Source organism: Sus scrofa, chromosome 7 (genome assembly GCF_054392235.1).
Source record: "Sus scrofa isolate SSC_HxYL_T2T_F1_AM1 chromosome 7, Sscrofa_HxYL_maternal_Yorkshire_Landrace_v2.0, whole genome shotgun sequence".
Classification (NCBI taxonomy): Eukaryota; Metazoa; Chordata; class Mammalia; order Artiodactyla; family Suidae; genus Sus; species Sus scrofa.
In genome coordinates, this window is record NC_139389.1 from 29,235,489 (window position 1) to 29,252,252 (window position 16,764).

The 16,764-nt window shown below is 38.4% G+C and overlaps 1 protein-coding gene across 1 annotated transcript; it reads right to left on the reverse strand.

The window, feature by feature from the left end:
* Nucleotides 1-12,179: 12,179 nt before the first annotated feature.
* On the reverse strand, nt 12,180-14,120 carry LOC110255259 (butyrophilin subfamily 1 member A1-like). Its single transcript, XM_084970543.1, has 2 exons — nt 14,069-14,120; nt 12,180-12,748 (listed from the first exon to the last, which is right to left on the reverse strand). The coding sequence occupies exons 1-2, from the start codon at nt 14,118-14,120 to the stop codon at nt 12,180-12,182; spliced, it is 621 nt and encodes a 206-aa protein (XP_084826669.1).
* Between the last annotated feature and the right edge of the window lie 2,644 nt (nt 14,121-16,764).

Consider the following 16,764-nt stretch of genomic DNA (forward strand, 5'->3'; position numbering starts at 1 on the left):
TACTAATTTTTTAATGTTAGTGACAGCTTGTCAATTTAATGTTAAAAAATGGTCACCGGTTTTGATTTGAATACATGTATTTGGAAACTCTTTTCCTCCCATAAGAATGGATAAGTTATTTTGGTTTATCAGCCTGAAGCATGTCAGAAAAATCAGGGATCATGTTTCTAAAAATTATATGCCGAGAGCATCTTAAAAATAGAATATTGCTGGATTAGGTAGATGTGGTATATATATATATATATATATATATATATATATATATATATATATATATATATATAATGGAATACTACTCAGCCATTACAAAGAACAAAATAATGCCTTTGCAGCAACATGGATGAAACTAGAGACTCTCATACTGAGTGAAGTAAGTCAGAATGTGAAAGACAAAAACCACATGATATCACTTATATCTGGAATCTAATATAGGGCACAAATGAACCTTTCCACAGAAAAGAGAATCATGGAGATGTAGAATTGACTTGTGGTCGCCAAAGGGGAGGGGGAGGGTGTGAGATAGATGGTGTGCTTGGGGTTAATAGATGCAGACTATTGCCTTTGGAATGGATTAGCAATGAGATCCTGCTGTGTAGCACTGGAAACTATGTCTGGTCACTTATGATGGAGCATGATAATGTGAGAAAAAAGAATGTATACATGTATGTGTAACTGGGTCACCATGCTGTGCAGTAGAAAATTGACAGAACACTGTAAACCAGCTATAATGGGAAAAAATAAAAATCATAAATAATAGAATACAGGGAATTTCTGATGTCAGAATTTGAGGCAGCCCACTGCCTAGGTCATAAATACATGAATTCAATATTCTTTTTACTGAACTACTTTAAAGGAGATTTTAATTTTCAGGAAAAATTACCATAAGGAGGTACCCACTGAGGAACTTTTCTGTGTGGGTGAGCTGGTAGTTTGGAGCAGCTGGTTTGAGGGGGCCTGTCCATTCACATGATGACTACAGTTGTGGGAATTAGTCCTGCCAGAGGTCCCTCATATGCCCTTCCTTAGGCCCAGACAAGGTGACAGAGAGAGTTGAGTTCCCTGATCTCTAACATGGAGAAAGGACCATAGTGAATGGTGGTCTGAGAGTCTTCATCTCTGGTACTTGATATGGCAGCAGCCACTTCCTAGGGCTTTGGAGTAAATAAACTAGAATCTTTCATTGAAAACTGACTGCAAGAGAATGTAGAAGAAATAAATCACTTGGAGAGAAAGTGCTGAAAAAGAACATTAAACTTTTTACTCAAGAATTCAGGGAAAAGAGATAAGAGATGTGGAGGAAGAGAGAAGGCCCTGAGGATGTAAGAGATAACTTGTAAAGGAAGAAGAGTGAAATGCCAAGAGCAGGAAGCTAAGCCCCTCCCTTACCCCTGGAAGGGATGCCTTCCCAAGCTTGCTATTTCTGCTCCCACAGACTTTCCCAGTCCCTTTCTTTTGACTTCCCAGTAGCCAGTGCTCTGTAATCCTCCAGGTCCTAGACCTCAGTTTTTACTCCCTTGGGTGGGGCTCTCTGCTGCTAGGGGTGAGCCCTAATTAATGTCGTCTATGTTCAGCTGCCACTCGGACCTCATCACACACTCTTGTGCTAAAGGAAAGTTTCTCAAAAAGGATAAACGCAGTTATTATTACATGTTGATGCTCTTTGTAGCTCCGCCTTTGGCCTCTGGGCATGGTGGTTTTAACCAATCTCCTAAGAGTGGGCCCATAGGTATTCTTAAAGAATTTTATGTTATGTGAGAGAGCAGAATCCCCTTGCTCCATAAGTCAGTTTTGTGAATGGAGAGAGTACTCTGTGGAGCACAGAATCCCACGCCTCAACTGTGCCATCAAAGCAACATAAACATTTTAGAACGTTCTTGATGTGACACACAACAAGTGTTTATTAATTTGGAAAATTCGTGACTTAAACATGCCAAGGAGAATATACTCTATATATTCATAACACAATTTTTTTTTTTTTTACCGACTCTGCTGAACAAAACAGATCAATTCCTGGCTGTCATGGACTTCATTCCTACACCGTTTACCTCTCTCTGACAACTTGCTTGAGCTTGAACTCTTTCGGTCTTTTTGTCTTATTGAGTAATAGATAATTGGTTATCCCCAGAAGATATTGATACATTATTGTTAACTGAAGTTTCATGTTTGTTTAGATGTCCTTACTTTTTATTTACTATCATTTTCTGCTACAAACCCCATATTACATTTTTTATTTTTTTCATTTATAACAATTTTTATTTTTTGCATTATAGCTGGTTTAGATGTTTCTCCTCTTGGCTATGGCAATTTCTCGGATTTTCCTTGGTTTGAAAGTGACCTTGACAATTTTCAGGAGTCCTTGTCAGGAATTTTATATGTCATCAAACTGAGAGTTGTCTGGTGTTTTTCTCATGGAAAGACAAGAGGAAGATTGCAGAGGTAAACTGCCATTTTCATCACATCATATCAAGTGTATATGCTATCAACACGATTTATGTTGGACTCATTGACCTCACTGAAGTAAGGTTTATGAGCTTTCTCCACTGCACAATTATTCCTTTCCACCTCCCATTTCCATACCATACACTGTGGAAAGCATCACTATGTGTGAACCCCCACATCTAAGGAGTGAAAAGTTATGCTTCCCCTCCTTGAGGACAAAGTAATACAACCTATGTATATTACTTGGAATTCATTTACATGAAATGTTTGTCTCTTTTTCTCCTGATTAATTAATTTAATCATTTGTTTTTTTATCAAGATGGATGGACTTATGCATATTTATTTTATACTTTAGGTTAAGGCAATATTATTTAATCTTGTTATTTAAATTGTTCCAGCTTTGGCCATTGGGAGCCCTTTCATTTGGCTTCTGCACCTCTTTGATATGCCCTCATCAACTTTTTTAGCCCTTTTTACTTTCTGATACTACAAAATGCTTCAGAGCCAGTCCTAGAATCAACCATTTCTCCGTGGAGCCCCGCATGGTTCTTTTTATTGGAGAATGGTAGTAAAAAGTACATCTGGGAGTTCCTGCTCTGGCTCAACAGGCTGGGCAGTGTTTTGCGAGCATTGGGATGCAGGTTCCATCCCCAGCCTGGCACAGTGGGCTAAGGATCTAGTGTTGCCGCTGCTGTGGCTTCAGTGGTGACTTTGGCTCAGATGTGATCCCTGGCCTGGGAGGCTAAAAAAGCTGCTGGGAGGCTAAAAAAGCAAACAAACAAAAAGCAGTATCTGGTTGCTAGGTTTGTGGAGCTTCTTTTTTAAATCTTTCCTTACTTTCATTGATCAAACAAAGGAGATAGGGTAGACTTTAAAGATTTGTCTTCTTTTGAGGTGATCCTGTCTTTACTTTTGGTTCTGGATCAAGGTTGTTTCCTGTTGTTGCTACTGACATTTCCTAAGTGCACATTCTAGTAAATTTGGAAAATTTAGCACGAATCTTCTGTTAATATCATCTGTGGATCTACTTGTAAATCAGGAAATCCCTCTACCTCCAGAAAGAGTTCACTGAGATAAATAACTAATCCTATGGCTGGGATTTTTGGTGACAAGTAGTTCAAATCTGAGGGAAGGGATACCGATTCTTAGCAAACATGAACCCTTAAAAAGGAGCTTATTTATACCTCTCAGAGTGCCAGAATCTCCTCAATACCATCTCCAAAGCTATTGTGATCCCATAACAATCTCCATTGTGTGACCGTTTGCTCTTGATGGATTACCTCTCTGAAGCAGGTGACATTTTTATCTTCAGCAGCTGTTATCATTTCTCTCTTATACAGGTTGCAAATTTGACTTTAAGAAATCTCCACAAAATAGTCCTAATTCTGCTTGATGACTTCTCAGGATGACCACTGTTCCACATGCTTAGTCCTTTAGGTGTTTGAATATTATTACCTTAATCGCCCAAAGGTTTTTCCTTTTCAGATTGTATTATTTTCTTAAGGCTACTCTAACAAATTACCAAAAACTTGGTGGTTTAAAAGATCAGAAATTTATTCTCTCCCAGTTCCGAAAGCCAGATGTCTGAAATCAAGGTCTTAGTAGCAGTGCACCCTCTCTGAAACCTCTAGGTGAAAGTATTTTCTGTTTCTTCCAGCTTCTGGTGGTGACACAGACATTCCTTGGTTTGTGGTTATATAACTTCTATCTGTGCTTCCATTTTCCCAAGGCCACCTTCTCTGCATGTATCTCTTATAAGGACATTTATTTTTGAATTTAGAGCCTACTTGGAACATTGAGGAAGGTTTTCTCTCAATATCCTTAATTTAATTACATTTACAATTGCTCTTTTTCCAGATAAGGTTGAGTTCATAGGTTCTGGGGATTAAGACATGGATCGATCTTTCGGGAAGCCACCATTCAACCACTCCACAGGCTCAACATCTTCAATCATTTTAACCATTTATTCTTCTTTGGGGGGTGTCCAAATTATTCTCAGTTAGAGTTGTCATATTCTTTTCATGATCAAATTTGTCAATTCCTTATCAAACTATGCCTCTAAGAACATGGTAGGTCCTGATGTAATCAGTGAATACTAGAATGAGACTACTATATTTTTCTGTATTGAGCAGTCAAATGAGTCCAATGACACTCATCAGAACATCAATGACAACTTTCAGAGAAGAGGGAAGTTTCTTCTAGAACTTGGACTCTATCATTTTCATTGCTTTCTTTTAATTGCTTGTTCATGAGAGAGACTGTGAAGGGAAACAGGAACCACAGGAGAAGGAGTGGTAGCTAGCAGGATCATGTCTAAGATGAGGTAGGTACTGAGTGTGGTTCTATCCCCTACCAGCGCTTGCCTGGGAGATTGAAGGATGCCCTGGAGGATTTCGTGTCCTTTCTCATCCTTATGCTCCTCCTTGTGGAGAACTTGTAATGTCACAGTGTTCTTTGGGAATTCAGAAGGAAGAGAAAATTTGAAACGGTTATCCATTCGATAACCAGAGATGGTTTTCCTGTGATACTGGTAAATGAAACATTTCTTTTCTCTCTCTCTGCTCATTCATTATGCTTGATGCTTAGAGATGCTGATTGAAGGGGAAAAAAATCCCCCAAAGAGAAAGAGAATCCTTTTATACACTTGTTGACCATCTCTTCTGCACAGGGGACTCTGCTAGGCATAAGAGGATGTTGGCTCCCCTCAGAGAATGCATGAGTAATGAAATGGTGTAAATATAGAAGTAACAATAATTCAAGAGGTATACCTTAATTTACGTTTTTGAGAATACACTTTTCTTTAGTTGTCATATAGAAGAGGGAAGAAATGATGTAAACTTTAAGTTTAACAGCATTATGGTTTCTTATTTCCCTGTGCTAATTCAGACTCTCCTTCCCTCACTTTTAGTTCATTAATTCAAAAGGAAAATAGAAACTTCCAAAGTAAACCACATAGGGTATATATTCCCAAATGACTGTTTAGTAGTATGTGCACAGAATAATGATTGGACACTATTCACAATACAAACATTGTCAGAATTTAATTTTTATTTTTTGGTCTTTTTTTTTTTTTTTTGCCTTTTTTATGGCCACATTGGTGGCATATGGAGGTTCCCATGCTAGGGGTCTAATCAGAGCTGTAGCTGCCGGGCTACACCACAGCCACAGCAACGGGGGATCCGAGCTGTGTCTGCGACCTACACCACAGCTCATGGCACTGCCGGATCCTTAACCCACTGAGTGAGGCCAATGATTGAACCTGCAACCTCATGGTTCCTAGTCGGATTCGTTAACCACTGAGCCACATCGGGAACTCCCATGTCAGACATTTTAAAAGAGGACATATGGGATCAATTTCCAACAAAATAGGCTGTTATTTCATTCCATTAATGTCTGAGTAATATTCCATCGTGTATATGTACCACATCTTCTTTAGCCATTCCTCTGTCGATGGGCATTTAGGTTGTTTCCATGTCTTGGCTATTGAAAATAGTGCTGCAATGAACATCGGAGTACATGTGTCTTGGAGAGTCTAGGTTTTCTCTGGATAGATGCCCAGGAGTAGGATTGCTGGATGAAAGTGTAGTTCTATTTTTTCTTTTCTGAGGAATCTCTACACTGTCTTCCACAGTGGTTGCACCAATTTAAAATCCCACCAACATTTTTCTCCACACCCTCTCCAGCATTTATTGTTTGTAGACTTTTTTTTTTTTTTTTTTTTTTTTGTCTTTTTGCTATTTATTGGGCCGCTCTCGCGGCATATGGAGGTTCCCAGGCTAGGGGTTGAATCGGAGCTGTAGCCACCGCCCTACGCCAGAGCCACAGCAACACGGGATCCGAGTCGCATCTGCGACCTACACCACAGCTCACGGCAACGCCGGATCGTTAACCCACTGAGCAAGGGCAGGGACCGAACCTGCAACCTCATGGTTCCTAGTCGGATTCGTTAACCACTGTGCCACGACGGGAACTCCTGTTTGTAGACTTTTTGATGATGGCCATTCTAGCTGGTGTAAGGTGATAACCTGATTGTGGTTTTGATTTGCATTTCTCTAATAATGAGTGATGTTGAATACCTTTTCATGTGTTTTTTGGCCATCTGTATGTCTTTGGAGAATTGTCTGTTTAGCTCTTCTGCCCATTATTTGATGGGGGGGTTAGTTTTTTTGTTTTTTGGTATTGAGCGGTAGGAGGCGTTTACAGATTTTGGAGATGAATCCCTTGTCAGTCGCTTCATTTGCAAAGATTTTCTCCCATTCTGTGGGTTGTCTTTTTGTTTTGTTTAGGGTTTCCTTTGCTGTGCAGAAACTCTTAAGTTTGATTAGGTTGTATTTGCTTACTTTTGTTTTTACTGTCATTACTCTAAGAAGTGGATTTGAAAAGATGTTGCTGTCATTTACGTTGGAGCATATTTGGCCTATGTTTTCCTCTAAGAATTTTATAGTGTCTGGTCTTCTATCTAAGTCTTTAATCCATTTTGAGTTTATTTTTGTGTATGGTGTTAGGGACTGTTCTAATTTCATTCTTTTCTGTGTGGCTGTCCAGTTTTCCCAGCACCACTTATTGAACAGGCTGTCTTTTCTGCATTGTATAGTCTTGCCTCCTGTGTCATAGCTTAGATGGCTGTATGTGCGTGGGTTGAATTCTGGGCTTTCTATCCTGTTCCACTGATGTATATGTCTGTCTTTGGGCTGGTACCTTACTGTTTTGAGGATTGTTGCTTTGTAGTATAGTCTGAAGTCAGGGAGCCTGATTCCTCCAGCTCCATTTTTCTTTTTCGGGATGTCTTTGGCTATTCTGGGTCTTTCGTGCTTCCAAACAAACTTTAAAATATTTTGTTCGAGTTCTGTGAAAAATATCCTTGGTCATTGGTTAGGGGTTGCATTGAATCTGTAGATTGCTTTGGGTAGTATAGTCATTTTGATAATATTAACACTTCGAATCCAAGAGCATGGCATGTCTTTCTATCTATTTGCGTCATCTTTGGTTTCTTTCATCAGTGTCTTCTAGTTTTCGGAGTACAGGTCTTTTGTCTCTTTAGGTAGGTTTACTCCTAGGTATTTTATTCTTTTGGATGCGATGGTAAATGGGATTGCTTCCCTAATTTCTCTTTCTTTCATTGTTAGTGTATAGAAATGCCATCGATTTCTGTGTATTGATTTTGTATCCTGCAACTTTGCCAAAGTCATGAATGAGCTCTAACAGTTTTCTGGTAGCTTCTTTAGGATTCTCTAGGTATAGTATCATGTCATTTGCAAATAGTGATAGTTTTACTTCTTCCTTTCCAGTTTAGATTCCTTGTATCTCTCTTACTTCTCATATCACTGTGGCTAGGACTTCCAAAACTATGTTGAATATTACTGACAAGAGCAGACATCCTTGTCTTGTTCCTGATCTCAGTGGGAATTCTTTCAGCTTTTCACCATTGAGAATGAGGTTTGCTGTGGATTTGTCAAATATGGCCTTTATTATGGTGAGGTAGGTTCCCTCCATGTCCACTTTCTGAAGGGTTTTTATCAGAAATGGGTGTTGGATTTTGTCAAATGCTTTTTCTGCATCATATGGTTTTTATTCTTCAGTTTGTTAATGTGGTGTATCACACTGATGGATTTGTGGATATTGAAGAACCCTTGCATCCCTGGGATCAATCCCACTGGATCATGATGTACAATCCTTTGAATGTATTGTTGGATGTGCTTTGCTAGTATTTTGTGGAGCATTTTTGCATTGATGTTCATCAGTGAAATTGGCCTTTAGTTTTCTTTTTTTGTGGTATCTTTGTCTGATTTTGGTATCAGGGTGATGGTGGCCTCATAGAATGACTTTGGGAGTATCCCTTCCTCTGCATTTTTTTTAAATAGTTTCAGAAGGAGAGGTGTTAGCTCTTCTCTAAGTGCTTGACAGAATTTGCCTGTGAAGCCATCTGGTCCTGGACATTTGTTTGCTGAAAGTTTTTTAATCACAGTTTCAATTTCAGTACTTGTGATTTGTCCATTCGTTTTTTCTATTTCAATTGGTTTAGTCTTGGAAGGTTGTACATTTCTAAGAATTTGTCTATTTCTTCTAGGCTTCCATTTTATTGGCATATAGTTGCATACAGTAGAATCTTACAGTCTTTGTATTTCTGTGATGTCTGTTATGTCTCCTTTTTCATTTCTAATTTTATTGATTTGAGTCCTCTCTCTTTTTTTCTTGATATGTCTGGCTAAGTGTTTATTTTCATGAATCAGCTTTTCATTTCATTGATCTTTTCTATGGTTTTCTTTGTTTCTATTTCATTGATTTCTGCTCTGATCCTTAAGATTTCTTCTACTAACTTTAGGTCTTGTAGGTTCTTCTCTCTCTAGCTGCTTTAGATGTAAAGTTAGCTTGTTTATTTGAGCTTTTTCTTGTTTCCTGAGGTGGGGTTGTATCGCTACAAAGTTTCCTCTTGAATAGCTTTTGCTGTATCCCATAGGATTGGGAGTGTTATATCTTTGTTGTCATTTGCTTCTATGTATTTTTGAATTTCCTCTTTGATTTCTTCAGTGATCCATTGGTTGTTTAGTAGCATGTTGTTGAGTCTCCATGTGTTTTTCTTGTTGTTGATTTCTAGTCATAAAGCATTGTGGTCAGAAAAGAAGCTTGATATGAGTTTGATTTTCTTAAAGTTTCTTAGGTTTCATTTGTAGCCCAGGATGTGATCAATCTTAGAGAATGTTCCATGTGCACTTGAGAAGAATGTGTATTCTGTTGCTTTTGGATGGAATGTCCTATAAATATCTATTAAGCCCATCTGGTCTAATGCTTCATTCAGGATGTGTATTTCCTTATTTATTTTTTATCTGGATGATCTGTCCATTGCTGTAAGTGGTGTGTTAAAGTCCCCCACTATAATTGTGTTATTGTTGATTTGTCCTTTTAAGGTTTAGCAGTTGCCTTATATATTGTAGTGAACCTATGTTGGGTGCATAGTTATTTAAAATTGTTATATCTTCTTCTTGGATTGATCCTTTGATCATTAGGTAGTGACCTTCCTTGTCCCTTAAAATATTCTTCATTTTAAAGTCCATTTTGTCTGATATGAGTATTGCTACTCCAGCTTTCTTTTGATCCCCGTTTGCATGGAATATTTTCTTCCATCCTCTCACTTTCAATTTGTATGTGTCCCTAGAAGTGAAGTGGGTCTCTTGAGGACAGCATATATATGGGTCTTGTTTTTGTATCCATTCAGCCAGTCTATGTCTTTTGGTTGGGGTATTTAGTCCATTTACATTTAAGGTAATTATTGATATGTATGTTCTTATGGCTATTTTCTTGATTGCTTTGGATTTGTTTTTGTTGCTCTTTTTTCTTCCCTTCCTCTCTTGTTCTCTCCTCTTTTGGTTTGATGACTATCTTTAGTGTTCTATTTGAGTTGCTTTTTCTTATTTGTTTGTGAATCAATTGTAGATTTTTGGTTTGCAGTTACTCTGAAGTTTTGGTATAAGAGTCTTTATACATACAAGGTTGTTTTAAGTTATTGGTCTCTTAATTGCAAGTGCTTTTCCAGTGTCCTGCATTTGTACCCACCTCTTCTCATGATTTTGGATTTTGGTGGCATAATTGTGTGTGGATGATTTCGCATCTTTACGTATATATACCTTTACCGGTGAGCCTTGTCATTTGTGATATTTTTGTTTCTGGTTGTGGCCTTTTCTGACTAGAGAAGTTCCTTTAGTATTTGTTGTAGAGCTGCTTTAGTGTTGCTGAATTCTCTCAGCTTTTGCTGATCTGTGAAGCTTTTGATTTATCCTTCAAATCTGAATGAGAGCCTTGCTGGGTAAAGTAATCTTGGTTGGAGGTTTTTTCCTTTCATCATGTGAAGTATATCATGCCACTCCCTTCTGGTCTGCAGAGTTTCTGTTGAAAAATCTGCCAATAACCTTATCAGGATTCCCTTGTATGTTATGTGTTTCTTTTCCCTAGCAGCTTTCAATATTTTCTCTTTGCCTTCAATTTTGGTCAGTTTGATAATATGTGTCTTGGGGTGTTCCTCCTTGGGGTTATTTTATATGGTACTCGTTGTGCTTCCTGGATTTGAGTGAGTGGTTCCTTTCCCATGTTAGGGAAGTTTTCAGCTATTATCTCTTGGAATATTTATTCTGTCTCTTTCCCTCTCTCTTCTCCTTCTGGCACTCCTATAATACAGATGTAGGTGCATTTAATGTTGTCCCAGAGTTCTCTGAGACTCTCTTCATTTGTTTCAATCTTTTTTCTCTTTTCTGTTCTGCATCCATGATTTCCACTAATCTATCCCCCACCTCACTTATTCATTCTTCTGCCTCCTGTTTTCTGCTGTTAGCTGATTCTGATGAATTTTTATTTCAGTTATTGTATTTTGCATCTCTTCTTGTTTAAATTTTATATCTTGTATTTCTTTCCTCAGTGTTTCCAGTAAATTATCCATCTTTGCCTCCAGGTTATTTTCAATGTCTTGCATTATCTTTAGCAAGAGAAAGTAGAATTTTAGTAGAAAGTAGAATAAGTAGAATAAAATTCACTGCAAAATAAGGGAATGCAAATGGCTGGAGATGCATAGGGTGATTATCAGATAGTACTGGTGTCCACAAGTTGATAGGTGACTACACATGTATAAAGAATACACTCTACTAATTTTTATTAATTTTCATAGCATGCCAAGCTGCCAGTATAATAAGTAGAGAAGTTCCCACTGTGAGGCAGAGTGTTAGGAATCTGACTGAAGAGGCTCAGGTCACTGTAAAAGTGTGGATAACATCCCGGGTCCTGTTCAGTGAAGTAAAGGATCTGGCATTGCCACAGCTGTGGCATAGGTTTCAGCTGCAGCTTGGATTTAGTCACTGGTCTGGGAATTTCCATATGCCAAGGGTATGGCAGTCAACAAAATTAAGTAGATGACTAGATCAATTTGTATTTGTATTTTTCCAAGTTCATGAAGCAGAAAAACAATGACACCAGGATTTCCATTTCATAGGAAGAGAATACTTGAAATTATTAGCCATGACACCAAGTAGGGAAAAGGGTAGGAAGTGAAGTCAGGAGTGACGAATGAATTAGGAGACATAAAGGGGCCTGATGAGACTGACACAGTGCAGGAGTAGGAGTAGCTATGTAACCAAGTACAGGACTTATACCTCCAGTTTCACTTGCATATTCAATGTGGATGTCATCTGCTGCCCAACTTAAAGGCAGAGGGCACTGGTAAGGGTAAGAATCAATCACAAGGGACAAATATCCAACACATAAATTGATTAAAGATATAAATGTTTATGTTTCACAGAAAAGAATTCTAGAATTGGGCAATAGAGGGGCTCCATGGAGTTGTCAGACTCCCAAGTTCATTTCAATTTCTCTACCATCTGCGTCATATTACATGGTCGTATATGTTTTTTGAGTTCCATTAATCATGACACTTTATAGCCAGAAGAAAAGTAAAGAAGAAAAGAAAGACACAATTTTCCTTTAAGGACACATCCTTGTAATTCACCTTTTAATACAACACCATCCTTTAGTCACATGCACTAAGGGGGTGTAAGAAATCTAATACTTGTAGGAGGTTGTCATAGGAAAAGGTAATAATGAGAAGGAATATATGACAAAAACAGGAAGAACTGATATGAGGGACAATCATCAAGTCTGTGTCACAGAGCTTTATATTGACAATGAACCAGTAGGGACTAGGAAAAAATGTATTTATATCTTGCTAGGGGAGAAATGCGATCTTCTTTGGGGCAAAGTGATCATTTCGCCTGGAGGGTAGACTTATGAATTATATCAGTACATTCTCCTTCAGCTGAACAGATGTTTAGGGAGCCCGAGTCAGAGGACCAAAGTCTGAAAAGTGGTCTCAGGACACCATAGAATGTGTTCTGGGGAAAGGTGAAAATGTGGGATCCATCTGTCATGTTGTAGAAAGATACATCTCCAGCCTCATAATCCAGGAATATCCCCACCTTAAGGGGTCTTTCTCTTAGAGGAAGAGACGTTTCCAGGGAGGTGAGGGCCCAGTAGTCCCCGTCATAGAGCCTAATGGCCCAGAAACCATTCTGTGGGGACATAGTGAATACCCCCTCCCTGGTCACATTATCTCTACAAATTCCCAAGTCCCAAGATTGCATGTCCCCAACCTCCACCTCCCAGTAGGCCCTCCCTGAGTTGATGCGCAGCTGACCCAGCACACAGGGAATGGAGTTGAATCTCTGTGTGGATCTGGGAAGATCTTGACAAGTTTCTTGCCAGGTAACTCGCCTCCCTCTTTCAGACACGAGGAGGGCAGGATGGGCAGTGGCTTCATCCAGGGTCACATTTGCTGCAAAGACAAGTGGACTATCAAGTTTCTGGCAATGGTTGTAGGCATGGGCCAGAAGGCTCCCATTCTGTCAGGACTCCTCTGGCCCTGGGTAGATCCAGCTCACTTTTACCCAGGAATCCTCCAGCCACTCCACAAAAAGCAAGTTCCCTGCTGGATCTTGATAGACTCACCAGCTTCGATTTCCTCGTTCCTCTAATATATAAAGAAAAAATAATCATGAGATCTCACCATCAGAAAAATAAATCTACCTGTTTGTCCAGAGACCATGAGTATAAATTCCCTAGGATTATGTCAAGAATAAGAGCAACCAAGGAATATACCCTTTCATAACTTGAACTTCTTTTTACAATCTATTAAATTATGTCTGACTTGAGACCTGACCCATCTTCTGTGTCTTCTAAGTCAACGTTCCTGAAGGATAAATATCTATAATCTATTGAGGATGTTTCTAAGAAAATAGGGAACATGGTGTATCTGACCTAATAAAATATATTTCATGTTAGTGTCCTCAGATTTTCGCCAATGAAAATCACTCTACATATGCTCAAAACACAATGTAAAGTGCAATTAAAAAATGAAAACCTGCTATAATTTAATGTTTCAAACAAATTATTATCTGTTTAAAACATTGAGTAATCTATGGAGTTCATGTTTTCTATGGTTTGGATTTTCTTTGATTTTCAGCATATTATTTTTGGACATGGTAGGTGTTCATTGCAAATATCCTAGAGAGTAGGGTTGTCTTCATCAGAGTCCATGTTACTCACCAGGATATAATGGAGCATCCCTCCAGGCTGCAAAAGAAAACATAGGAAACCCTTTAGCTTTTTTCCTTCTCCATTTACTCCTGATATCTTTTCCATTGCTCCCTGTCATTATCCCTTTTCCTCTCTTGAATCCCTCAGACTTCCTCTTTCTATCCTGTATTACCTCCGTATTGCATTTTAAGAAACATGATAAATAAAAACAGTCAGGTTTAAGATACAGATAATAAGTTAAAATGGTCAGGTTTAAGATATAGGTAGAAATACAGAAGCAACAAAAGGTGGGAGGGACAGAGGTGGAACACAAAGCAGGGAGCATAAGATAAAGACAAGAAGAAAGGAAAGAGGACGGGGTGGGGGGCAGAACATGCTGAATCACTTCTCATTTACACTTCAGAGAGAATTCATTACAGAAATTTAGAGAAAGAAAAGCAAAGGCTTCTTTGCCCAGTATAGACATTTTAAGTTTTATGCCTGCATTCTCTCATACTGCTAGAGGGACAGGACCCAAGAGAGATGGAAGAAGGAAGCTGAGAGATAACCATTTACTTACCTGTCTTGAATCGAGCCTTCCTCCTAGCTGAGCGAAAACACAAAACACCCATAGATATGAGAGGATTTCTTGACTTCATGAGGAAGATGCACTTAAAACCATACATCTGCTAATGGTTATATCTGCATGTTGGTCAAGTAATTCACATTTTAAAAATAATGAGAAATCTTTCTGGTCCATTCTAAATAAAAAGTTCCCTTCAATTTTAGGAGTACTACATGATATGTAGGGACATGAGAACATAAAATATTCATGTAGAGTACTAAAAATTATTTTAAGAATTCTTCATAAGATAGCCTTAGACTATAAGGATACATTACCAAGGAAGTCGGATAGAAAAATCAATATAAAAATATCATGAAGGAAGAGAAATTTGTTGAATACATGTTTGAGTGGATCAGAATAAAAACAAAAGAAGAAGAAGAACTAAAGATGGAAAGAGAAATTAAGCAGGCAGAATCAGTACAGCATATTTACAGACAGTAGATCACTTGAGGGTATGTTCAAGGAAAGTGGACTCATCAGTCAACTACAGGAGAAAAAGTGTGTAAATGAAAAGGGAAAACTTATCTCTCTAACCAAGTGTGGAGTCTGAGAGTTTACATTAAAAATCAGGACAATATCAGGTACAAAACAGTGGGCACTCCATCTCAGAGGACACGTTAGAGAATCCAGTTTAAAGAATGATTTTTATTTCGGAGAAAACAACATTTCTTCTTGCCCAACTCCTTTCATTTAACAAACCTTACAATGAAATCATGGTAATCATCTGGAAGACAGTAAATGAAAGTAATAGCAAAGGAAGGCAAGAAACAAAGAGAATATTTCTAGGAAATATATCTCCCCCACCAAAGAAAGACCAGAAAAAGTTACCAATCTCATCCTGAAGTGCTCCTGAAAGATAAATTAAAAAAAGACATGTAAATGTGAGGAAATCATCAAAAAAAAAAAAAAAAAAAACCAGGGAAAGTGGAAGAAAATTTCTAGGTGTGGGATTAATTATTCAAAATTGACAACAGAATGCATATTTAATAAATAATTATACAACAAATGTTATTTTGGTAGAGTGGATTGAAATTGATTTTTCATTTTGAAAGTGTTTCCAACTATGCCACATTGAACAAGATGCTTTTCAGGGAAAGCACTCTTTTTACAATAGTGTGAAACACATGCATTAGTCCTGAAAAGGTCTTTTTGGAAGATGCCACAGCAGCTGAGAAAGGGGATGACTGACATCTGGGTCATGGCTTTTGAATACTTATGGTTTCTATTTCTCTTTATTTAACACAACTGTAAGAAAAACTAATTTAGTTTTCAATAGTGCTTTCAAAATTACCTCATGTTTATCATCTAATGAAGAAAGTCAAAGAGCTAAGGAGCATGGATCTAATCACATTCTTTCCATTCCTGTTAACTTACACGGGAGTGAGGAATGTTTCAGCACACCAATCTGTCATAATCCAAGAGTGAAGAAATGGAATAAAATGGATGTTGAGACTGACGCATGTATTTGGGGCAAATATAATTTTCAGCAATAAGTTAGTAAAGAAAAACAAATGGTACAAGTATAAGAGCAAAGTGTTAGAAAACTGTGCACTTGTTTCATCTCTTTTCTATATGACTCAAGGCTTTACTGATGTCCCTTACAGAACTTGTGTGCAAATTTCAAGAGATTAGCTCATCTATAGAATTGACATTTAATTAAAAGAGAGTACTTAGGAGTCCTTATGATTTAAGGATTCCAGCTTTTAGGAACTATACACACTTTCTCTTGTCCTATGACATTGTTGGAGGAAATCTCTCTGGCATTGGTAGAATCACTGTGTGGTCACACTTAAATATCTGCTCTGTTCAATAGATGAAAGCATTTATTAATGCAGAAATCGGTTTACCAAGTTATAACTTTACTATACGTGCATGCTTTAAGCAACACTTCCTCACTTTAAAAAAAAGAAGGGAGGAAATCTTGTGGTTCAGTGGGAAGAAAGTGAACAGCAACCAGGATGACACAGGTTCCATCCCAGGCCTCGCTCAGTGGGTTAAGGTTCCGGCATGGCCATGGGCTGGCTGTGCATGTGGAAGTCCGTTCTCATGCTGGTGGTCGGGGGCGCTACCTTGTGTCAAGTTGCCACAAACCCTGTGTGAGGTTATACCGAGACCCTGTTGGTGTATGGGATCCACGGTCAGGTTTCCCGGTGCCTCTTTTCACAACGAGACTGCTACTGATTAAATGGGCAACCTTGTTGCTACTGATTAAATGGCAACCTTGTTGTATTTGAGTGTGTGTTTTACTTCATGCATAAGTGCAGCTTTTCTGAACCAAAGCACATGGGTGCTGAATCCAGGAGAGAGAAAGTTTCCCTGAGAGAAACTGTTTCTCACCCCATGCTTACTGTGCATCCTCCCTCCCATCTGAGAGGAAATATCTGAACGTGCATGTATGAGACAGGTTTTCTGAACTTTATGAAGAAGGCGTGACCAGAGCGCTGCATCTCCGAATGAGTGCTTCTGGGGCATTTTCAAGTCACGTCCACTCCTGAGTTAAAGAGGCAGATCCCTAAACTCTGTTCCATTGAGAGCACCACCACCCTTTCCAGAATACTTTGTCACATACAGGCTTATGAAGATTGAAAATATTTCTTGTGTTAGGGTATTACAGAGAGGTGTGGCATCATCCAGAACACAACTTTGGACTT